Raw genomic sequence first — 25113 nt, forward strand, 5'->3', positions numbered from 1 at the left:
CCAGTGGAGCTAATCTTCCTTCACACTTCTCCCTCCTGGAGGCCAGCAGCTGCAGCTTCAGCTTCCAGACGGTTGTCCTCTGTGCAACGGAGGCAGGGCAGCAGAAAGGATTTCCTTTTTTAAAACTGCCACCCTGGAAGGCACGGACTGCGGCGTCTGTATCACATCCACCGTCACGTGCACCCCTCTCCTCCCCAGCCGTCACGTAATGTGAACTCTTAGCTCCATCTCCAGGAAGGCGGCAGCCACAGAGCTCTCTGCGTGACTCCGCCGGAGCTCCGGACCTACTCATCGCCAGATAGGTATCAAGGTAAATAGCCTGACCCGCAACTACAGGCCGGCCACGCACATACTTTAGAAGAGGAGGCGGAGGGAGAAGGGAGTATGGCAGCGGTGCCGGAATACCACAACTGGGGGCACAGAAGGGAAACCCTCCAACCAGGGGGTTATTGGAGGTCCATAATACTCTCCAAACGAGGAGAGAAAAAGTCTCCTCTGGTCCTCCCCCCCCCCCCCCCCCCCCCACCGTCACGATACCCACACCATCAGAGGCATGGACTACTTCTGAAGGAACAGGAAACCACTGAGGCAGAGAGGGAGGTGCATCCTTTTTATACTCTAGGTTTCCTGTTCCTGGAGGAAGAGTCCATCTCTCTGGTGGTGCTGTTGTGACAGGGTGGAAAAAGAAACCGCACATCTCCCTGTAAAATAAGGATACGCAGCCAGCAATGATGAAACTGAAGGACCATACAAATTATCAAGCAATGGCTTATGTAGCCCTTCCTGCATGATAGTCGCGCCATATTATGGATCTATAAAATCAACCCTCGAATTGTTCTGCAGTTGGCCCATCTAAATGTCCCTTCAAATCCACTAGCAGTAAGAATTGTTATGCAAATATATAACACAATAGGAACATGTATTCAATGTGCTATTTCTGTATTCTAAGTAAAGCCTGGGGTGACAGACAAGAAGCAAACATGGGCTTAAAATTTTAAACTGCATTACTACAATGACAGCTTCATACATAATTATGCTTTCTCAAGGTTGTGATTTCTATTATTTGCATTTACTACAGCCCTGGAGCAAGCATGCCATAAATTATAGGCTTGTAGAAAGGATTATTGGCAGAACTTACTAGGGATCGACCGATTATCGGATTGGCCGATATTCACGATTTTGTTAGTTATCTGTATCAGAATCTAACCTTGCCGATAATGCTTCTTGCCCACGACACCTGGGCCCGGAGAACGGTGCTGCTGGCTGCTTTTTTGCATCTCCCAAACAGCCACGGCAGCCCTGTAAGAGAACCGCAGTGGCTGCCTGGGAGAGGCGCTTTGAACTCCAGCGTGGCGCTGCTGCGCTTAGACATGAGATCACGTCACCGTGGGGGTGACGTGACCTCACGTCTAAGCGCAGCAGCACCACATCGGTGTTCACTATGCCACCTATCAGTGCGCCCGCCGCCCTGCTCTCTTTCTCGTACAGAGCCCTGCCTGCCCTCAGGGTACAGAGCCCTGCCTGCCCTCAGGGTACAGAGCCCTGCCTGCCCTCAGGGTACAGAGCCCTGCCTGCCCTCAGGGTACAGAGCCCTGCCTGCCCTCAGGGTACAGAGCCCTGCCTGCCCTCAGGGTACAGAGCCCTGCCTGCCCTCAGGGTACAGAGCCCTGCCTGCCCTCAGGGTACAGAGCCCTGCCTGCCCTCAGGGTACAGAGCCCTGCCTGCCCTCAGGGTACAGAGCCCTGCCTGCCCTCAGGGTACAGAGCCCTGCCTGTCCTCAGGGTACAGAGCCCTGCTTGTCCTCAGGGTACAGAGCCCTGCTTGTCCTCAGGGTACAGAGCCCTGCTTGTCCTCAGGGTACAGAGCCCTGCTTGTCCTCAGGGTACAGAGCCCCGCTTGTCCTCAGGGTACAGAGCCCCGCTTGTCCTAGGTGTACAGAGCCCCGCTTGTCCTAGGTGTACAGAGCCCCGCTTGTCCTAGGTGTACAGAGCCCCGCTTGTCCTAGGTGTACAGAGCCCCGCTTGTCCTAGGTGTACATGGCCCTGCTTTAACCCCTTAAGGACCGGGGGGGTTTCCGTTTTTGCACTTTCGTTTTTTGCTCCTTGCCTTTAAAAAATCATAACTCTTTCAATTTTGCACCTAAAAATCCATATGATTGCTTACTTTTTGCGCCATTTTTTCTACGTTGTAATGACCTCAGTCATTTTGCCCAAAAATCTACGGTGAAACGGAAAAAAAAATCATTGTGCGACAAAATTGAAAAAAAAACGCCGTTTTGTAATTTTGGGGGCTTCTGTTTCTACGTAGCACATTTTTCGGTAAAAATGACACCTTATCTTTATTTTGTAGGTCCATAAGATTAAAATGATGCCCTACTTATATAGGTTTGATTTTGTCGTACTTCTGGAAAAAATCATAACTACATGCAGGAAAATTAATACGTTTAAAATTGTCATCTTCTGACCCCTATAAAACTTTTTTATTTTTCCACGTATGAGGTGGTATGAGGGCTCATTTTCTGCGCCGTAATCTGAAGTTTTTAACGGTACCATTTTTGCATTGATAGGACTTATTGATCGCTTTTTATTCATTTTTTCATGATATAAAAAGTGACCAAAAATGCACTATTTTGGACTTTGGAATTTTTTTGCACGTACGCCATTGACCGTATGGTTTAATTAACAATTTATTTTTATAATTCGGACATTTCCACACGCGGTAATACCATAAATGTTTATTTTTATTTACACAGTGGTTTTTTTTTTTTATGGGAAAAGGGGGGTGATTTAAACTTTTATTAGGGGAGGGGTTAAATTATCTTTATTCACTTTTTTTTTCACTTTTTTTTTTGCAGTGTTATAGCTCACATAGGAACCTATAACACTGCACACACTGATCTTTCACATTGATCACTGATTTCTCATAGGAAACCAGTGATCGATGATTCTGCCGCTTGACTGCTCATGCCTGGATCTCAGGCACTGAGCAGTCATTCGGCGATTGGACAGCGAGGAGGTAGGTAGGGACCCTCCTGCTGTCCTGTAAGCTGTTCGGGATGCCGCGATTTCGCAGCGGCTATCCCGAACAGCCCACTGAGCTAACCGGCAGTTTGTACTTTCAGCCGCGTGGATCAGCTTTGAGCGCGCGGCTAATGGGTTAATAGCGTGTGGCACCGCCCAGCATATCTCACTATGACGCCGGGCCCGCCGTGATATGATGCGGGGTCACCATGGGACCCCACGTTATATCACGGGAGCGGGACCAAGGACGTACTCATACTTCCTTGGTCCTTAAGGGGTTAAAATGCCCAAAAATTTTAATGCATGGAATATCGGTGTAAGTTATCGGCTAACAGTCTGAAAGTTCACAGGTTATCGGTATCGGCTCTAAAAAATCTAGAACGGTCGATCCCTAGTACATACCACAGTACCACCCTATGTACAGTCCTGGTACATCAGCCTGCATGGGTAAAAGTCCTGAGGAAGTAACTGATTTAGGCTATACTATACAACAGTTTTACAGGGTTCCATTATTGTATTACCTGATGCACACATACGCTACATACATTTACAGCATACAGAAAATGTAGTTTATGCGTCAGCTAAATCAAACCCCTGCAGGGCTTTGTTCACACATTTAGGGATGTGGGTCCCTATTGGCAGAAAGTGTAGCGCAGCATGCAGTCTATAGGATCTGTTGGTCACATGCTGGACCTACTGTAGGAAAATGGATTTCATTATAAATGCTAGTCAAAAGATCCCAAGTACAGTGGGGCAAAAAAGTATTAAGTCAGTCACCAATTGTGCAAGTTCTCCCACTGATGAGAGAGGCCTGTAATTTTCATCATAGGTATACCTCAACTATGAGAGACATAATGAGAAAAAAAATCCATAGAATCACATTGTCTGATTTTAAAATAATTTATTTGCGAATTATGGTGGAAAATAATTATTTGGTCACCTACAAACAAGCAAGATTTCTGTCTCTCACAGACATGTAGCTTCTTCTTTAAGAGTCTCCTATGCCCTCCACTTGTTACCTGTATTATTGGCACCTGTTTGAACTTGTTATCAGTCCACAATCTCAAACAGTCATACTCCAAACTTCACTATGGCCAAGACCAAAGAGCTGTCGAAGGACACCAGAAACAAAATTGTAAACCTGCACCAGGCTGGGAAGACTAAATCTGCAATAGGCAAGCAGCTTGGTGTGAAAAAATCAACTGTGAGAGCAATTATTAGAAGATGGAAGACATATAAAACCACTGATAAGCTCCCTCCATCTGGAGCTCCATGCAAGATCTCACCCCGTGGTGTCAAAATTATCACAAGAATGGTGAGCAAAAATCCCAGAACCACACGGGGGGACCTAGTGAATATCCTGCAGAGAGCTGGGACCAAAGTAACAAAGGCTACCATCAGTAACACACTACACCGCCAGGGACTCAAATCATGCAGTGCCAGACGTGTCCTACTGCTTAAGCCAGTACATGTCCGGGAACGTCTGAAGTTTGTTAGAGAGCATTTGGATGATCCAGAAGAGTATTGGGAGAATGTCATATGGTCAGATGAAACCAAAGAAGAACTTTTTCATAAAAAGTCGTCGTGTTTGGAGGAGAAAGAATGCTTAGTTGCATCCAAAGAACACCATACCTACTGTGAAACATGGGGGTGGAAAAATCATGCTTTGGGGCTGTTTTTCTGCAAAGGGACCGACTGAGGGAGTTGAAAGCCTGTGTTGCCCAGAGACAGCCCCAAAACATCACTGCTCTAGAAGAGATCTTCATGGAGGAATGGGCAAAATACCAACAACAGCGTGTGAAAACCTTGTGAAGACTTGTGAAAACATTTGACCTCTGTCATTGCCAACAAAGGGTATATAACAAAGTATTGAGATGAACTTTTGTTATTGACCAAATATTTTTTTTCCCACCATAATTTGGAAATAAATTCTTTAACAATCAGACAGAAAATGTGATTTTATGGATTTTTTTTCTCATTATGTCTCTCATAGTTGAGGTATACCTATGATGAAAATTGCAGGCCTCTCTTTTTAAGTGGAAGAACTTGCACAATTGGTGGCTGACTAAAAACTTTTTTGCCCCACTTTACATTATATACAGTAGTTATAAAACGATAATAGATGACACCAACACAAAGAAACAAATATGTCACCTTGCTTCTAGGCATACTAAAGGGCTGCATTACTGAAAATACAGAAACAAAGAAAGACACAAACACAAGGAACCCTTAGGCATTACCTGGTATATTCCTTTTTTTTTTTTAAAGGAAAAAAAAAAAAAGAACATGAAAGCTATACTCAGAACCTCTGTTCTTGTAATTCGGATAGACGTAATTACCTTTATATAATCTGTCAATCAATATCAACACTATTTAGGTTCTAGACCCCTCCCCAACACTTACTGCAAGCAAACCAGAGTACTGCAGTGACAGGCTGAATAATGGCTTGTATTTGCGAATACTATTTATTACCATAAGATAACCATAGCCTTTTTATGAGAGATATAGACAAAGATCTTTCTCTCTTTACACACACACACATATATTTTGCATCTTATTACAGGATGAAATGAACATGCTTATGTGCATGAGACCTAGGATGTCAGTTTTGAAAAGTAAGAATCCTATATGGCTAAAGGGAACTATACACACAAGACTAATATGAGCCAAAACCACCAACTTCTGAGGACAAAGCTAACCATCTAATGTGTACGCAATGTCCATAAACCCTAATAATAAATATGTTCGGGGAGATAAAAAAAAAAAATAAATAATAATGATATATATATATATATATATATATATATATATATAGCAAAAATTCCTACAGCACTATCACAAGTACAGTGCCAACACTCCAGACCTTACCACAGTCCAAAAGATAGATAGAAAAACAGCAGTGCGGCACTCCAAAATTTTTTTTTTTTTTTAAAAGTGAATTTACTGTCTCACAACATAGCCTGCTATGTTGTGAGACAATAAATTCACTTTTTTTTTTTTTTTTTTTTTGGAGTGCCGCACTGCAGTTTTTATAAATATAAATATATATACATTATATATATATATATATATATATATATATATATATATATATATATATATATTAGGGCTGCAACAATTAAACGACGTTATCGATAAAATTCGATAACGGGATTCGCTGTCGACGAATCCAGTTATCGAATAATCGGCTGATTCGTTGTCCGGGTTCCGGCTGTGATAACACTGCTGCAGGCGCGCGGTCAGACACTAGTCCGCACCACCACAGCCTCTGTTCAGTTAGTTTAGTCCCTGTCACACCCTCCGCTACCCACTGCTCACCAATCACGTGAGCGGCTGCTTCTCTGCACTCCTCCCCTCCCCCGCCGCTAGTGGACGCTCTACACTTATGGAGCCTCAGCCTGCCATGGAGGACTCCATACTACTACTGCCGGTAGGACAGTTTCCTGAAGTTTAATGCACCCTGCCCCTGTTACTTACACTAGGATGCAATGCTCTACTCATACTACCATGTGCATAGCAGTGTGCATGTAGTACACACTTACACTACTATACACATGGGGGTATGTGCAGAGCATTGCACCCTTGTGTCTGTACTACAGACAAGGGTGCAACGCTCTGCATATACCCCTATGTGTATATCAGTAAGCAGTGCACACCGCTTTACCCATGGGGGTTTGTGCATAGCATTCCACCCTTGTGTCTGTAGTACAGACACAAGGGTGCAATGCTCTGCACATACCTCCATGGGTAAAACAGTGTGTATGTAGTACATATACACTACTATACACGTTGGGGGGGGGTGCAGAGCATTGCATCCTAGTGTCTGTACTACAGACATGGGTTGGGTTCAATGCTCTGCAGTCTGCAAATACCCCCATGTGTATAGGAGTGCTATAGAAAAAGTGTAAAGTAAAAACAAATTAAATTTAAATAAACCGCCCCCCAATAAAAATAAGCTCCACCTTTTCCTATTGCTATACAAAGATCGTATAAAAACATCTGATACTGCCGCATGGCTAATTGTCTGAACTATTAAAATTAAATGTTATTAAATCATTAACATTTTATTTTAATAGTTCAGACAGTTACCCATGCAGCAGTATCAAATTTACACTGGTTTCTGTACAGGATGATTAATAATGACCCTGTATAGCAACCGGTGTAAACTTAAAAAAATAAATAAATAGAAAAGCCAAAAATTGCTGTTTGGTCACATCACATGCTAGAATACTTTTAATATGTCCATTGTACATAATTCTTCAAGTAGAATCAACTGGACCCCCTATTTTTGCATTTTGACTTCTTTTCCGATTAATCGATAAAATAATCGACAACTAATCGATTATTAAAATAATCGTTAACACATGCATCCTTAGCTAACCACAGCATAGATATGCATATAAAGAGGGGGGAAAAGGTCAGTTGAATTAGTTAACCCCTGGACAAGTGTTCGCCCCCAGCTACATAATGTGCATGGCCAGCCTAATAGGCTCTTGTGGAGGATGTGTGGCCGTTCATAAGGCCCTCCCTATCTGACGCTCAAGCTGTACCACGAGTGCCAATCTACAAGATCGCTGCATCTTCCATACAGCATCGAGCAATCTAATAGCGCCTTAAAAGGTGTTAAATTTTAGATTGCGGGGGACCGACATTCCCCCTCCATGTATCTATGAAGAGCTCTTCCACAGAGATACATGGAGAGGGTGTGTCGGGTGCCGTTCTGTGCGAGGGTCCAAAGCAGGAGATCGTGGGGGGTCCCAGTTGTTGGACCCCAGCGATCTTAAACTCATCCCCTATCCTTTGGATAGGGGATACGTTTTTCTGCATGATATATCACCTTTAAGTTCTTATGTCTATCAACTCCACAGGATAGAGGATGCTTGTAAGCTTTAGACAAGTGTTAATTCATTTTGTAAATTTAACCAAATTATTATTTACATGGACTCCTACAAATCTAGGATCAATGCTGCATAATGTGACTTTGTTAAATGAATATAAATATAATTTCACCCCAGCATCGAAAAGACAAATGTTAGTGTGAACAGAGCCTTACAGGTCAAAACAGTTGTAGTATGAGAGTGGGGCTTTGGCTAAGGCTGTTTATTCAGTATCTTCCAGAAAGTAATTCTCCCTCAGGAATGCTTTATGAGAGGTGGCTCCTCTTTTGCTGATGGACATACTGAATCATTGCTTCATAGCAGGGCAACTTCCATTGACGATTGCATCATGGTATATGCATACTACTAAAAAAATCAATGAATCTTGACAGAAAGCCATATACATTTAATGTATATATAAATTCTAACACATTACCATCTCTCACTTTATAGCTTAAAGGTAATGGCTACACAGAGGTTTATTGCACTATCCTTTGCAGGGTTATTATATTTTAGAAAGCAGGTTAGGGAAGCTCCTCCACACCAGGGGATATAAAACAAGAGAGCACTGAGACACTGACAGAGAATGTCACTTCATCCATCAAAAGGGGACAGTCATAAGTGTACACATCTAGGCTCTTACCTCAAAGCTGAGGGGCAGGTTACGCTTCAATGAGATCTCAAACACCAAACTGATTTCAGACTTGTTTGCATCTTTATCTTCATCAGGGCTTCGTGTCTCTCCGTTCTACATGTGTGTGCAAAAAAAATAAAAAAATACAAAATATTTTCTAAGTGCAATATAGACAAAAGCTAATTTTAGGGCTGGGTCACACGTGCCATATTTTGCTGCATAACTTCTGCAGCTGATTTTGCTACCCATTGACTTCAAAGGGTAGTAAAATCGGCAGCAGCAAATTTGCAGCAAAATGCGCAGAGAAATAAGGCAAGCGTGACTTTACTGTTACACAAAATAATTGATTAAATATTGGTGTTTAAAAATATAGGCTCCTGCACAGGCTGCTACTTGCAATGTAGCAGTGGTCCAATCTCTGAAATCAATACACCTTTAGGCTAAGTTTCCACTTGGTTTTTCCTCTGGCAGTTTTTGTAAAATTGCCACTGCAGTCTTTGAGCCAAAGTCAGAAGTGGATCCATAAGGAAGGAAAAGTGTAAATTCTTCCTTTTATATGTCCTATTCCTTTTGAGTACACTTCTGGTTTTGGTTCAAAAACTAAAGTGGCAGTATTCCAAAAACTGCCAGAAAAAAAAACAAGTGGAAACTTAGCCTGAGGGTAGGGTCACACGTAACATATCTACTGCAAGTGGATAAGTTGTTACTCATTGACGTCAATAGGAAGCAACATAAGCCACATGCAGATTTACCTCTTGCTGAATTCCACAGAGGAACTTCCACTGTGCGATAGCATAAGGGTAGGATTACATGCAACCTATGTTCCAACTAAGTTTTTTTCAGCTTTCCTTTGCAGCTGAAAAAAATGTTTCTTTATACAGTCATTTTTTTTAAACAGATTTTTACAATTTTTGGCCCTACAGCAAAAGCTATACACCAAAAAACTGCTGTTTGCAACAGTTTTTTCCATCTCAAAATACTGATGAAATACGGCCATATTTTATTTTGGCCTATCAAACAAAAAAGTCACTGGCAATTCATTTTTAGATTTGTAATAATTACAAAATAGACCTGCTGCGATCGAGAGCTATAAGCCACATCTTTGAAGACAAAATAATTTTGACTGTATTTTTTCTAAATTCACAACCAGCAATACGTGAAGAAATTACACAGCGCATTTGTCATCTAGGTTGTATCATCAGCCCAGACCGGTTCTTTATGATTAATATCCATATTCAGAACACGGAGCTTCAGGCTAAGAGAGTGTAAAGGTATGAATGCTATTGTTCATTGTGTCCACCATATCACCGGAGATTATATGGCTTCAGAACGAAGAACTTACCACTGAGGACCTCTCTGGTATCGGTTCATTCTTCAGAGCATGCAAAGCTTTCAGTGCTGCATTGTGTCTTGCTGCCTGGCGAGTTTTCCCTTCTCCATAAAACTCAGTATTTCCCACAGTAAGCTGGACGTAAAATGTCTTAAGCATTGGACAAAGGTACCTGTGATATTTAAAGAAGAAAACATTTTACTAAGGACAAAACAGATGTTCATAGCTTGCTTCAGGTATTATAAAAAGTACTAAGTTTTAAGTCTGTGAATAAAAAACTGATTACAATGAAGAAAACTGGCGAGACCTGACTTATGGGCGGGACTGAAAGCCTCAGCAATTTTCAGTCCCGGTCAAATGTCTGATACAGTCAGAAACTAAGTAACTAGCTGACTCTGAATTAAATGGGGTAAAGCATGGGTCCAGCACGAACGCTTTGGCAGGAGGTTTTGAGCTTCTGCCACCAGATCTGTGCCACAAAAAGTGGTGTACATGCACTCTTACAAGTAAAAACAACATGTACACTGCTTAAAATACTTAAAATCCTAACACCACTAGGGGGAGCTTACTGCATACAGTTTATTCATTTAACTTCAAAAAACAGTAAACAATAAGCTTCCATGGTTGGATTGCTGAGAAAGAAAGGGCATGGGACATGTAAACCCTAGGTAATGACTGCTCACCTCCCTTTTATATCAACCTACAAAAGGGGTTACAATAGAGCCTGAACTGCTGATGAGCCTGAGGTCACAGGAGAGAGAGAACCATTCCTGGATGAAGCCTTAACTGCAAGTTGTCAGTGATGGCTAACAGCGCTGAGATCAGCAGCTGCGGACTATGATCGGTGCCCTCACTCACTTACAGCGATGTCTGTATGAACTCACAGCGTCATAAGCAGTTTAACAGATGTAAGGAACAATAAGATTTAACCGGGGGGAGTGTGGATGAATCAGCTGTGCAGGATGGGTATATACGAAGCAGTGGAGTGCAAGTAGTATGAAACCATAGTTTCCTACTGCATAGTGTCTCACGGCATAGGACTGAACGACACAATGGAGACTTCAACTCCATCCGGGCCACTCCTATTGAGCAGGTCGCTAAAGATGTGAACCAGAGATATAACACATTCAGAAGAAGAGAACATTTCTGGATTCACATCCTCTGGACCTTGTCTTACTCCGTTTTACTCTGGTCGGCTCATTTTTGACCCATATCCGGTTTTGTGACTGGACCTAAAAACCTAGTATACTACGTTTTTAGGTCCGATCAGAAAACCGGATTCGGGTAAAAAATTAGCCGACCGGAGTAAAACGGTGACTCAGGTCAGCTCATTAAAATCAATGGATTTTAGCGCCCGTCCGGCTGGAGTACGGGAGCGCACGGTTTTCCCCTCCCCCAGCCGGATCCGGCACCTGTACAGTGAAAACGTAGTGTGAATGCACCCTTAGTCTGTATCATAAGTGTACCGAACTCCAATTTTAGTTTTTAGCCATTTGGTACCTTTTTCTTCATACATGTAAGTGTATATGTATGTACATATTTATTGATTTATATATACCCAAATTGTTTTCATGCATTTCATACTTTTTATTGCAATTCTGCATTCCTATCTATTGGCCTACCTTTGTGCCAGTCACGCCTCCTTTTAATTGGCGGTCTTTTTGTAACTATAAAATGTCCGCCGCTGCCATACATTGTTACATCTGCAATTGATAAAGGGTACGTAGAAACCCGAAATGCGTCTTACCTTTGATGTGCCTGTAAAACTTGTGTTCAATAAATATGGTTTTACTGGAATAAGTACGGATTTTTCGCCTCACTGGAACAGCGCCAAGCTTGGAGTTCTTTTTCCTTGAATCTATATGCCTATCTCTGGATTATTTCACATGGTATCCAGAAAACCCGCCTTCGGCCTGCAGTTTCTTGGTACCCGGCTGAATTGGGGTGATATGCAAAATACCAAGGAGATACAGGTGAGAGTCCATATACAGACGGTCACCCCCTCCTCTCACTCGCAGGATTACACGAGGCGCTGTCCTCTTTTTTATTTCCTTTTTATCCTTTTTAATATACAACTTTTTATCATACCCATGTTGTACAGCACACTGGCTATCCCCTTTAATTTTTTCTATCATACTACTTGCACTCCACTGCTTCGTGTATACCCATCCTGCACAGCTGATTCATCCACTCCCCTCGGTTAATGCTTATTGTTCTTTACATCTTTTGAACTGCTTATGACGCTGCGAGTTCATACAGACATCGCTGTCAGTGAGGGATGGCACCGATCATAGTCTGCAGCTGCCGATCTCAGCGATGTTAGCCAGCACTGACAATTTGCAATTAACCTGCCCGCATTTTCCTCCCTCTGATTGGACGGCTGTAATCATGTGAAGGCCGCTCCAGAGCGATGTGTCCATGACTTCTCTTCTCTATACCAGGCTCGCAAGCGTAGCAGCACATGGCATACTACCGCCTCTGACGTCATGATTGTTTACATCTGCAATCCAGATGTTTTCAGCTGCTGTCCGGATATTGCCACCTCTGGCACAATGTGTAATTACTTATTTCTGATTTTGCTTGCAGCTATTCATTTCTAACTTTAACTATTTGCATTTTAAGTACTGATGTTTATTTTTTTATTATTCTAACTGTATCATGTGATGAGTTTGTTTGGGCCCCTCCCACATTGTGTGTGGCATCATTTTTGTACCTATTTATAGCCTGATTGTGCCCACTGTCTATATACTGATTTGAAGAAGGGGTAGCTGCCCTGAAACGCGTAATCTCCATTTATTTGTTTTATTTGTCTATAAACCTTCCAGTGCTTTGTACAACTGCATCTCTGGCTTTGGTTTGTTACATCCTACTTGGAACCAGCAGCACCTCCCCTTAATATTGCATGGTTTCCTTAATGGATGAATTTATTCTAACTGCATGGATATAAATTAAAATTATATTTTTGAATAAAAAAATGAAGTTTATACAACATAAAAAGAAATATTAAGATATGCAATATAAGATTTGTCTCGCTGAACTAAAAAGTCTGGGAGTGGGGCGAATAGCTTTAGATCCGTAGAGTGCAGTGCTCACACCTGTTACTCTATCTCAGTGATTCCCAACCGCGGTGCCGTTCAGCACTGCCCGTGGTGCCGCGGGATTTTGCCGTGATTTTTTTTTATTTTTTATTATTATTTTGTTTTTTTAAATGTCCCGCCCCGGCCTGACCGCGCAGGGGGGAAGGGAAGTCTGCGTGCGCACTGTGCACACAGCGTCCCCCTGCGTCTCCTGTGTCTCCTGCGTCCCCCGTGTTTCCCTCCTTCCCCCTCTGTTCCCTGTGTCCCCCTCCTCCACACTCCGTCTCGTGCGTCACCCTCCGTTCCCCGCTCCCTTGCGGCGCAGTGAGCCGGATATGGTGCCCTGGGGCGGAACGAGCTGCACCTGCGCCGGACTCCCGTGCCTGCTGTGGGACTGCAAGCTGCGCGGGCCGGCTTGCTTAAGGTACCGTACCCTTTCCACCCCTCTGTTCACCTTCTCAACCCTGTCTAAACCCCCCCACCGTCACCCAGGTACACCCTCTACCCCCCCCCCCCCCCCTGTCACCCATGTCCAGCCTCCCTGTCACCCATGTCCAGCCTCCCTGTCACCCATGTCCAGCCTCCCTGTCACCCATGTCCACCCCCCAGTCACCCATGTCCACCCCCCAGTCACCCATGTCCACCCCCCCGTCACTCATGTCCACCCCCTGTCACACATGCCCCCCCACCTATCATCCCCGTCACCCATGTCCAGCCTCCCTGTCACCCATGTCCACTCCCCCAGTCACCCATGTCCACTCCCCCAGTCACCCATGTCCACCCTCCCCCGTCACTCATGTTCACCCCCCGTCACTCATGTCCACCCCCCCGTCACCCATGTCCACCCCCCCGTCACCCATGTCCACCCCCCCCGTCACCCATGTCCACCCCCCCGTCACTCATGTCCACCCCCTCTCACACATGCCCCCCCACCTATCATCCCCGTCACCCATGCCCACCTCCCCTCTCACCCATGTCCACCCTCCTGTCATCCATGTCTGCCTTGTCCACTCCCCTGTCCATCCCTGTCACTCATTTTTACCCCCCCCCTGTCTACCCCCGTAGTCTACTCTGTCACCCATGTCCACCCTCCTGTTCACCCATCTGTCCCTTTGTCACCCCAGTCCACCCCTCTCTGTCACTCCTGTCCCTCTTTTACCCCCTTCTCCACCCATCCCCCCCCCCCGTCACCCATGTCCACCCCCCCTGTCACCCATGTCCACCCCCCCGTCACCCATGTCCACCCCCCCGTCACCCATGTCCACCCCCCCGTCACCCATGTCCACCCCCCCGTCACCCATGTCCATCCTCCCTGTCACCCATGTCTACCCTCACTGTCACTCATGTCCACCCCCCCTGTCACTCATGTCCACCCCCCCTGTCACCCATGTCCACCCCCCGTCACCCATGTCCACCCCCCGTCACCCATGTCACCCATGTTCACCTTCCTGTCACCCATGTCCACCCCCCCATCACATGTCTATCCGCACTCACACATGTCCCCCCACCTATAATCCCCGTCACCCATGTCCACCCACCCTCTCACCCATGTCCACCCTCCTGTCATCCATGTCTGCCTTGTCCACTCCCCTGTCCATCCCCGTCACTCATGTTTCCCCCCCCCGTCTACCCCCGTAGTCTACTCTGTCACCCATGTCCACCCTCCTGTTCACCCATTTGTCCCTTTGTTACCCCAGTCCACCCCTCTCTGTCACTCCTGTCCCTCTTTTACCCCCTTGTCCACCCCTCTGACCCCCTGTCTCCCCTGACCACCCTCCTGTCATCCATGTCCACCCCCCATCCAACCCTGTCACCCCTGCCCATCCCTGTCACCCATGTACACCCTCCATTGTCCACCCCTCTGACCACATCCTTGTCACCCGTGTCCACCCCTCTGTCACCCCTATGCCGCCGTCACCCATGTTCACTCTTCTACACCCATCTATCATCCTTGTACACCTCCCTACACCCCTCTGTACACCCCTCTGCCACCAATGTACACTCCTCTACACCCCTCTGTCACCCATGTACACTTCTCAACACCCCTCTGTCAGCCATGTACACTTCTCTACACTCCTCTGTCACCCATGTACACTCCTCTATACCTCTCTTTCATCAATGTACACTCCTCTACACTCCTCTGTCACTCATGTACACTCCTCTACATCCATCTGTCACCCATGTCCACTCTACACCCCTCTGTCCACTCCTCTACATCCCTGTCACCCATGTACGCTCCTCTACACCCCTCTGTCCACTCCTCTACACCCGTCACCCATGTACGCTCCTCTACACCCCTCTGTACATTCCTCTACACCCCTTTCACACATGTATGCTCCTCTACGCCCCTGTACGCTCCTCTACACCCGTCGCCCATGTACACTCCTCTATACCCCTCTGTCACCCATGTACACTCCTCTATACCCCTGTCACCCGTGTACACCCATCTGTCACCAATGTACACTCCTCTACACCCCTCTGTCACCCATGTACACCCATCTGTCACCCATGTACACTCCTCTACACCCCTCTGTCACCCATGTACACTTCTCAACACTCCTCTGTCACCCATGTACACTCCTATATACCCCTCTTTCATCCATGTACACTCCTCTACACCCCTCTGTCACTCATGTACACTCCTCTATATCCATCTGTCACCCATGTACACTCAACTACAAACTACACCCATCTGTCACCCATGTACACCCATCTTTCACCCATGTACACTCCTCTATACCCCTCTGTCACTCATGTACATTCCTCTAAACCCCTCTGTACACTCCTCTACACCCCTACACCCATATACACTCCATGTACACCCATGTACACTCCTCTACACCCCTCTGTCACCCATGTACACTCCTCTACACCCCTCTGTCACCCATGTACACTTCTCTACACCCCTCTGTCACCCATGTACACTTCTCAACACCCCTCTGTCACCCATGTACAGTCCTCTATACTCCTCTGTCACCCATGTACACTCCTCTACACCCCTCTGTCACTCATCTACACTCCTCTACACCCCTGTCACCCATGTACACCCATCTGTCACCCATGTACACTCCTCTATACCCCTCTGTCACTTATGTACACTCCTCTAAACCCCTCTGTACACTCCTCTACACCCGTCACCAATGTACGCTCCTCTACACCCCTGTCACCCATGCACGCTCCTCTACACCCGTCACCCATGTACGCTCCTCTACACCCGTCACCCATGTACGCTCCTCTACACCCCTCTGTACACTCCTCTACACCCGTCACCAATGTACGCTCCTCTACACCCGTCACCCATGCACGCTCCTCTACACCCGTCACCCATGTACGCTCCTCTACACCCGTCACCCATGTACGCTCCTCTACACCCCTCTGTACACTCCTCTACACCCCTCTAAACCCCTCTGTCACCCATGTACACTCTTCTACACCCCTCTGTTACCCATGTCCACTCTTCTACACCCCTCTGTCACCCATGTAAAAAAAAAAAAAAAAAAAAAAGTTCGGCGCCTAATAGGTTTGTTTTGCAGGTTTAACGGTGAAGAATTGTGTGTGGAAGAAATCGTGATGATGGCCCAGACCAGATGGAGAAGAGAAGGCAATGATGCAAATTAGAGAAGACATCATTGGTGAGTTGCTGTATGAAGCAGCACTTTAAACTACATACCCACTGATAAAGAGATATAGTGTATTGCGTTTTTTCCTTTTTTTTTTTTTTCTTGCTCGTCAACCTCGGTAGCGGTGCCCCGTGGAAAAAAAAAATTTCCGAGGTGTGCCCCGACCCGAAAAAGGTTGGGAAACACTGCTCTACTTACTTATCATAAGAAATGCATTAGCACAAAATATTAAAAACTACATGTGAAAAACTCCCTTTTAGTACATTAAATGGTAACCTGTAGAAAAGCTATACCTTATCCATTATAACTATATCATGAAATTGTCTGCAACTTTAAAAGGGAATGTGCTATCAGAAAATAACCTATTGTTTAAATCAAGTTTTTGTGTAAGAATTGTTTGTGATATTTTCCTCGTCACTATCTATATTCTAAAATAATCCTGAAATCAGTTTTCAGTATGGCCACTAGGCCTAAAACTAAGACTTCCTGTCCGGTCTATGTTGATAAAGAGGAGGCCGCTGGGAAGTTATCCGTACAGCATTAAAGTGAAAGGTGATACCAGTAAATAGAAAAGACAATAGGAGCTCAGCCTCCCCGCTCCCCTGTAGAATTAACTCTGCACAGGTCACAGATCAGGCCTACAAACCTTTCCTATACAAAGAATAGAGTATTCTCCTGTTCATTGTATCTGTGTTCATGGGGCTTACTGTAAAGCATATCACTAAATGCTGTTAAAAACAGCTTAGCCCCCATGATAAATCACTAAAAAGGTTAGTTAGAAAAATAACAACATGTTTTATTATCTGGCTCTAATCAGTAAAAAAAAAATGGCAACAAGTTTACTTTGTGTATTTGTGAATTAACACCACTGCTTTTGAGATCCTTATTGTTTGGCTCAAAATGCCCGATGACAGTTCAACCCATGGAATTATTTTGTGATTATAAACAGTCTATAGAAAAATGCTGCAACAAGTTGGATTTAACACAATAGGGTCTGAAGTACTTTCTGAAATCTTCTATTCCCTACCCATGGTATCTATCGCTTTCATGCGCATTTTCGATTGCAGGGACATCACATGACTGCCTCCTTTAAATATTTGCAGCTCAGATATCACAAGGGAAAACAAAGGATTAGACTATTGAAATACTAACTTTTTGACTTTGGTTTCCTCCAACATTGGACAAGGAAAATATAGGAATCCACCAAAGAAAGGAAAATACAATATTATATATATATATATATATATTGGGGAAAAAAACAACAGTGTAAATGGTTTCAGACACTGTTTTGCTGCAGGTTTGAAAAGTCATCAGCAGGTCACAAAGAGCGCATCAACAGGGCAAATAAACCCAGGCACCAGGGCAGAATGAAATGTGGGAATTGGATGTGCCTAGGAGGGTATGCTGCAGTTTGTTATTTTCCCTTAACACAGCAGCCTGCAGTGAGGTTTAAATTGGACTATTCCTTTATAGTATTCCGGTCAAAAGTTGTGATTGCATCTGGTCTCACTTCTGAGGAGTTATAAGCCGTAGAAGTGCTCAGCTTTACACTCAAGTTCCTGGCTAGTCGACAAATCAGACCTTTTCTCACATAGGAAAGGTCGGATTTGACCAACAGCCAGGGAGAGAGGCACATGCAGCCACAACTTCCCCAGCTTATTACGCCTGATCACACCGGGTCTCAGGGGTACGACCAAGAGTGATTAAAACTTATGACATGTGTTGGGAAACATGTCAAAAGTGGTTTTAAAGGGCAGTAATGCTTTAAGCTTCACCACTACAGAGGTTGAAACCAATTGTAGCATGCTACCAACGATCATACATAGCTACAGGTCCTTGGTCATTACTATACCATTGATTGATGGTTTGGTACCTTTAACCATATAAAAATGTAGAGCCTTGAAACTTTTTCTACCACCCCTGATGCACAGGAATATCTGCTACTGCTGGGTGTTACCCTTTAAATTGGTCTTTCTGAAAAAACATAAACAAAGAGGGAACCTGGTGAGAGATCATCCTGTAGTATACCCCTAGGCTGCAGTCACTACTATGCTGGTGTGGAGTCACTGAGTAGATACATATTACAATCTAATCCCCTGTACAGGATAAGCAATGTGATAAGCAATGGAAACCAAAGCAGATCAGAGTTTTCAGTCCAGGTCAAAAGCGGGATTTGGTCGGAAAATGATCAAAAAGTATTCTAAATATATAGTGAGGTGGACAAAGGCTTTAATAAACCAATCTACTTGTAACCAAGTTTGGTTTGCTTCATACCGATATATATTTTATTTGAGGGATAAAAAAAAAAGCATGATATTTAAATTGTTGAAAACAATTTATTTTATTGGGATTATGGTGGCACAAACTATTTTTCCTATGGTTTTTATACTTTACATCTAAGTCAGTGATTTTTTTTTTTCAATGTAAAAAAATAAAAATTTAGGGAGCACTGCTAACTGGTAAAACAAAGTTTAACGTAAAAAGAAAACATTTGTATATATTAAATGTACTGACTCACCCATTGCACGTGATGACCCCCACCGAACAGGGTATCAAACAAACAAGAGAGCGAGGGGGGGGGGGGGGGGCTCAATCAAATCACAATTGTATGGGTGCTGATCAGTATACAAATAAGCACAAACCAAAAAGAAGGAGAAAGTGTAACACTTAAACTTCAGCTCAACAGTAGTATGATGCTATTAAGACAATTCTTTATTAAGTACAAACAAAATCCCCTGTAAACAACTAAACATATATTATTGGTGAGGAAAAGTGATGAAACCAATAAAAATATGGGCTAATAAACAAAGCCCAAGCACAATCCTAGGGAAGATATTGGCACCTGTCCTATGTGCTAGATGTAGATACCCTCCATTCAAGTACATGTACAATAAAATGTATAGTACAAAAGCAACACAGGGAATAAATTAGTGCAATAATAATAATAGCAATATCCAATACTGTAAGTAATGTCACCCTTAATAGTACAATCCCTGTATACTTGTGATCATAGAAGTAGTAGGAAGGAAGTGTCCCAGACTGAATGGAGAGACCAGATGGATAATGGTGTCAACATAAGGATGGGGCCACAGGAGCGTTCCAATGCTCCCAAGGCGAATTCCTCAGGGGTGTTCACCACAAACACCCTGGAGCCACATTAACATTAAATAATCCAATCTTCTTCACCACCACAAGGGAATCCCATGATAGCCAATAGGAGGGTGCAGGTATCCAACATCCGGATATACTTCAAGCAAATCGGTGTATAGCAATCATAAAAGAAGAAAAGGGTATAAAATACTGGTTACTTTTTATAATATTTTATACCCTTTTATTCCTGTAAGCGCTGGCTGGTGTATATTTTTTTCTTCTTTTATGATTAGTAAGTTTTTTGTTTGTTATTGCTACTTTATGATAATCCATTTTTCTTTTTCCATTTGATATAAAATGAATGTAAACTTTGAAATACAAAATGCTAACTAAAAAGAATAAATCCCATGCTTTTAATTTTCTCAAAATGTTCTTTATCTTATATTTTTTAGACAAATAAAATAATCTACCACAGTACACAAAGCCAAAAAAGATTTATTCCAATCCTTACAATGCTCTTCTGTTTATAATGTAACAATAATATATCCCACAGCATTTCATTACAGAGATAAGTCTACACATGTGGTCTTGTCCAACTCACATTAAGAAAACCATTTACCTCCCTCCCACATCTGCTAGCATTATTACAAGAATCCAAAACTCTCCAGCTATAATATAAATCAAACCAAAAATCTGAGGCGCTCACTACAACCCAAACACTGCAGACAATGAAAGTAATGGGTATAAATGTCTCCTGTGGACTCTGAGTAAGATGACTCCAATCCATCAATAGAAGGCTGCATTTTAAACACAAAGCTTTAAATGTGGTAATTTAAAAAGACAAAATAGAAATACAATTAAAAAAAAAATAGAAAACAAAAAAATGACCAAGCCCCTGACAGATCCAAGTAGCATTTAGTTCCCGATATACTGAACACTATGCTGTAAGTGCTTTGTATCTTAACTAAAGATTCATTCCCACTTTTGCCATTGAAAAAGGGGGGTTCTCCACGAAACGCGTCTGGCTATTAGCTATCACCCAGCAATCTGCTTTGCTGTTTCTAACTCTTGACAAGGATTGATTCTCCATTCTCAAGCACTGGAGTCCCCTGCTCAGCGGACCACCATTCACTGAGTAACTGCCACAGCACGAGGAAGCGGCCGCAGCGAGTCATATGCATATCCCCGCTCCTGCGATCCCACATCCCCGCTGCTGTTAACTCATCCATCCAGGGCCAAACGCAGCTACGAGCCACCTGCCACCACAGACCTACATGCCAGGATATCCACAACAAAGACGGAACACACACCTAAGAAGACTGCAGGTATTTCTACCAGGCCGGGTGCGCTGTGAGCACCAGCACCCGTGCCAATCTGCACAACGCTATATTTAATCGTATTCATTCCTTACGCATTAGACTGCTACAAACCACAATTGTATTTACAGCGCTGATACTATTTTTGACTCTACATCATTTTACAAGCGATTCTAACTTTTTCCTCGTCAAAGACTGGTACCATCATTTTAAAACCATTTTTTATGTTGCATTATGCTATACTGCTTTTAATAAATATATATAAGACTCAACGTGTGTGTGTGTGTATGTATGTATGTATGTATGTATGTTCCAGCATCACGTCCAAACGGCTAAAGATATTAACATGAAACTTGGCACACGTTACTTATATGTCAACAACAAACATAGGATAGGTGATTTAACCCTTACTCACCCCCATTTGCCAGGGGCAGGGTTTATGTTTAAAGTCCCATACAAGTCAATGGGAAATATATGTTACTGCATAACTTACAAATGGCTGGTGATATTTCGATAATACTTGATCACATGTTACTTATATGTCCACTTAAATGATAGGATAGTTAATTTAACCCTTAACTACCCCCATTTGTGAGGGTCAGGGTTTTTGTTTAAAGTCCCAAGCAAATCAATGGGAAATGTATGTTCCCACATAACTTCCGTACGGCTGGAGATATTTCAATAACTGGTACACATATTACAGGTCGGGATAGGAGGACGGGACAGGAGGATGGGACAGGAGGACGGGACAGGAGGACGGGACAGGAGGACGGGACAGGAGGACGGGACAGGAGGACGGGACAGGAGGACGGGACAGGAGGACGGGACAGGAGGACGGGACAGGAGGACGGGACAGGAGGACGGATATGACAACAATATATGAGGACGGGATATGAAGTCAAAAGCTTCCTCCTTTGTTTATTTTCCTCCCCAACAAGGATTAGGAAGGAAAAACCGGGCAACACGGGTTACTCAGCTAGTATACATATATATATATCTCATTATCTCTGTAGCAAGGGCCCTGCTCAGAGACTGGATTTTATTACCGACTATATTGGCATTATATTAGAATAAAGCACATTATATTTAGATACCAGACATCTCCCATCTCTTTTTTCCCCACACACACACTAGCACAAAATACTAACTGTGTCTAGAGATCTGAATTTCTCAATTTTATTACTAGTTTCTTTTGGCACTATGGGTAAAGTGTATCTCAGCACCGCGGCCCAGTTAAACTATACGTTTATAGTGTGCAGCTCCCCATCCACTTTTTAATTCAGTTTTCTGTACAAAAAAAATATAGCATGTGGAAAACTACCCATCAGCTAATCTGACAAGATTCGTCTGAAGGCGCACTGGGGAGTTTTCTGGAATATCTCAAATAAAAAATATCTAAAGGACCTGCCATACCAGGATAACTTGTGTTTCATCCCGGCTCAACCAGGATTCTATAAATTAGCAGTTCTCAAAGAACATATGGCCAGGATTTATTCAACACATTTCTTATACTTTCTTAGCATCTTATCTACACTAATATATATTAAATGGTCAAGTCCACGTGTAACATCACCTCCATGATCATCAACAAGTACCCTAAAACATGACCGTGTAGAAATATGACAAAGCTGTGCTTGTGACCCAAACCTCGAGAAACTGCTCAAGCCCTAAAGAATCCTTATTGACCAAAACTGCAGCAAAATACACAGAAAACTTTATATGTGTGAACTAAATGTGGTATGAAATGAAGAAAAGTAACTCATGTAAGGGCATATTGAAATCATCGAAAACCATAAAAGGCAGTGGGACGGTGGGAAGAAGTGTACACTTTGAGAACAAGCGTGTCACATTGCACATCACATTTAGATATATCCAGGAAATTGTTATATCGCTGGAACCTCACTCCGTATAGACTCTCTAAAATACATCCAGGTTCCTCGGATTTGTGTGGGCGGTGCAAGAAAGTAGGTACCCTACTCCACGTTTGGTGGGAGTGTGACGCACAGACCCCTTTTGGGTCAAATTCTATCCTTGCTGTGCACCATTATAGGATATTCAATTCCTTGGGGGCCAGAAGTGGCCTTACTGCATGTGGGTTTGGAAGATATACATATCTCGGATACAACTATACTGGTGCATTTTTTTTTTAACAGTTGCAAAACCTAACATAGCAGCCAAATGGAAAAGTGTAGAACTGTCAAACATATATTATTAACTATACACATTTCAATTGCTTAATGGAGCTATCAATTGCCTCAGCACATCACCACCTTTTACTATCATTTGGTCTAAATGACTTAAAATCAAACATTTAGAATAGGCTGAACGTTAGTTAAACTATCATTTTAGCATTTCATTTTTACGTAAAATAGTGTATGATTGCCGTTATCTTACAGAGCCATACTTGCATTCATGAGCTTAGTTTTAGCCTAGCCCAAGTGTTAAGACAAAGGTATTTTTAACCCTTTTGTTAAGACAAAAGGGATAAATAAACAAACCATATGGTCGAAGGGCGAATCATTTAAGGACAGAAAGACTCCTAACCCAACGGTATTATATTTGGCTCTAAAACTCGGTCTATCTTTTTTTCCTTTCCCTTTTCATCTCCTCACTTTCTTCTTCTTCGCGTTCTCACTTATTGGTTGCTCTATACTGGATTGTGTGAGGTTATATAATTCTTTGTCAGTCTTCTTTGTAAATTTTATATAATTAATAAAAATAACATTGGAAAAAAAAGAAAAAGTATTAAAAAAAAGGCAGGGATCAACTGATCGCCATACTAGCACAGTTGTCTGCCATCTTTATTAGGCACATAAAGGTGAATGGAGCAACAGTACATGTGTGACTACTGTTCATTGTGCAATCAGGGGGACACAGGAACATCACCCTGACAATAACTCATCTTTAGGCCCTTTTGTGTTAAAAGGTTAATGGTCTTTCCCCACCATCATCCATCACCTATCCACACAATAGGTAATCTATATGGAATGCAATGAAAAGAAAAAACGGGTGTCCTGCACTCACCGTGTAGATTCTGGATCTTCAGCTCCCATCTCGGGCTGCTAGACCGGCATCGGAGACAGAGTAGCGTGGGGCGCTCAGAGGAGACTGCCGGCGATGTCACGCATACAAATGCGCTTCTTCCGGAAGAAGCGCATTTGTATGCGTGAAACCGCCGGCAGTCACCTCTGAGCACCCCACGCTACTCTGTCTCCGATGCCGGTCTAGCAGCCCGAGATGGGAGCTGAAGATCCAGAATCTACACGGTGAGTGCAGGACACCCGTTTTTTCTTTTCATTGCATTGCATTGCATTCATGACATTTTCATTGTCCTAGCACCATCGTGTTCTGATTGTTTCTGGCTGTTGTCCCGCATACCTTTGTGGTCCATCTGGAGGAGCTGCGTAATAAGGTACTGGTGCCACTATTTCTTCTGTGTCTAAGGTAATCTATATGGTTCAACTACTGGGTCTGCACCAATCATGAGAATGTGGGACAGATGCCAAACAAGTTCCTCAACCATGATTATGACAACACCACTCCTGCACTAATGACTGGGATAGGAGAAAACTTAGACCCACACTGTTTAAAGGGGTACTCCCATGGAAAAAAAAAAAATTTTAAATCAACTGAAATTAACAGATTTGTAAATCATTTCTATAAAAAAAATCTTAATCCTTCCAGTACTTTTTAGGCGCTGTATACTAAAGAGAAATACAAAAAAGAAATGCATTTCCTCTGATGTCATGACCACAGTGCTCTCTGTTGACCTCTGCTGTCCATTTTAGGAACTGTTATACCCAAACGGACAACTATGACCTGGGAGAGAAAAATTGTAACTATGCAGTATATAAGTGACCACGCACTATCGATTAACCCAGGTACTAGTGTTGGCTATAGGTGTGTGAACTCCAAACAGAATTAGCAAATAACAAGAAAGAGAAACTGTCCAGAGCAGCATATGTTTGCTATGGGGATTTTCTCCTGCTCTGGACAGTTCCTAAAATGGACTGCAGAGGTCAGCAGAGAGCACTGTGGTCATGACACGGAAGTACCCCTTTAATCCCTGGTGAACCAAAATCTGCCCTGCCATGTTTGACTAGAAGATTTTAACAGCCTTAGGCCTAATAAAAGCCCCCCATGGCTGTC

At 43.4% G+C, this 25113-nt stretch overlaps 1 protein-coding gene across 4 annotated transcripts in view; it reads right to left on the reverse strand.

Moving 5' to 3' along the window:
• The window catches only part of STAU2 (staufen double-stranded RNA binding protein 2), a 410885-nt gene that overhangs the window by 270766 nt on the left and 115006 nt on the right, over positions 1-25113 (reverse strand). For all 4 annotated transcript variants that reach the window (XM_056522155.1, XM_056522158.1, XM_056522156.1 and 1 more), the window contains 2 exons: positions 9874-10033; positions 8541-8645 (listed from right to left, as the gene is read on the reverse strand). In XM_056522155.1, the coding sequence (XP_056378130.1) occupies positions 8541-8645; positions 9874-10033 (265 nt within the window). The remainder of the gene's footprint in view (positions 1-8540; positions 8646-9873; positions 10034-25113) is intronic.

The sequence above is a fragment of the Hyla sarda genome, chromosome 5 (genome assembly GCF_029499605.1).
Source record: "Hyla sarda isolate aHylSar1 chromosome 5, aHylSar1.hap1, whole genome shotgun sequence".
Lineage (NCBI taxonomy): Eukaryota > Metazoa > Chordata > Amphibia > Anura > Hylidae > Hyla > Hyla sarda.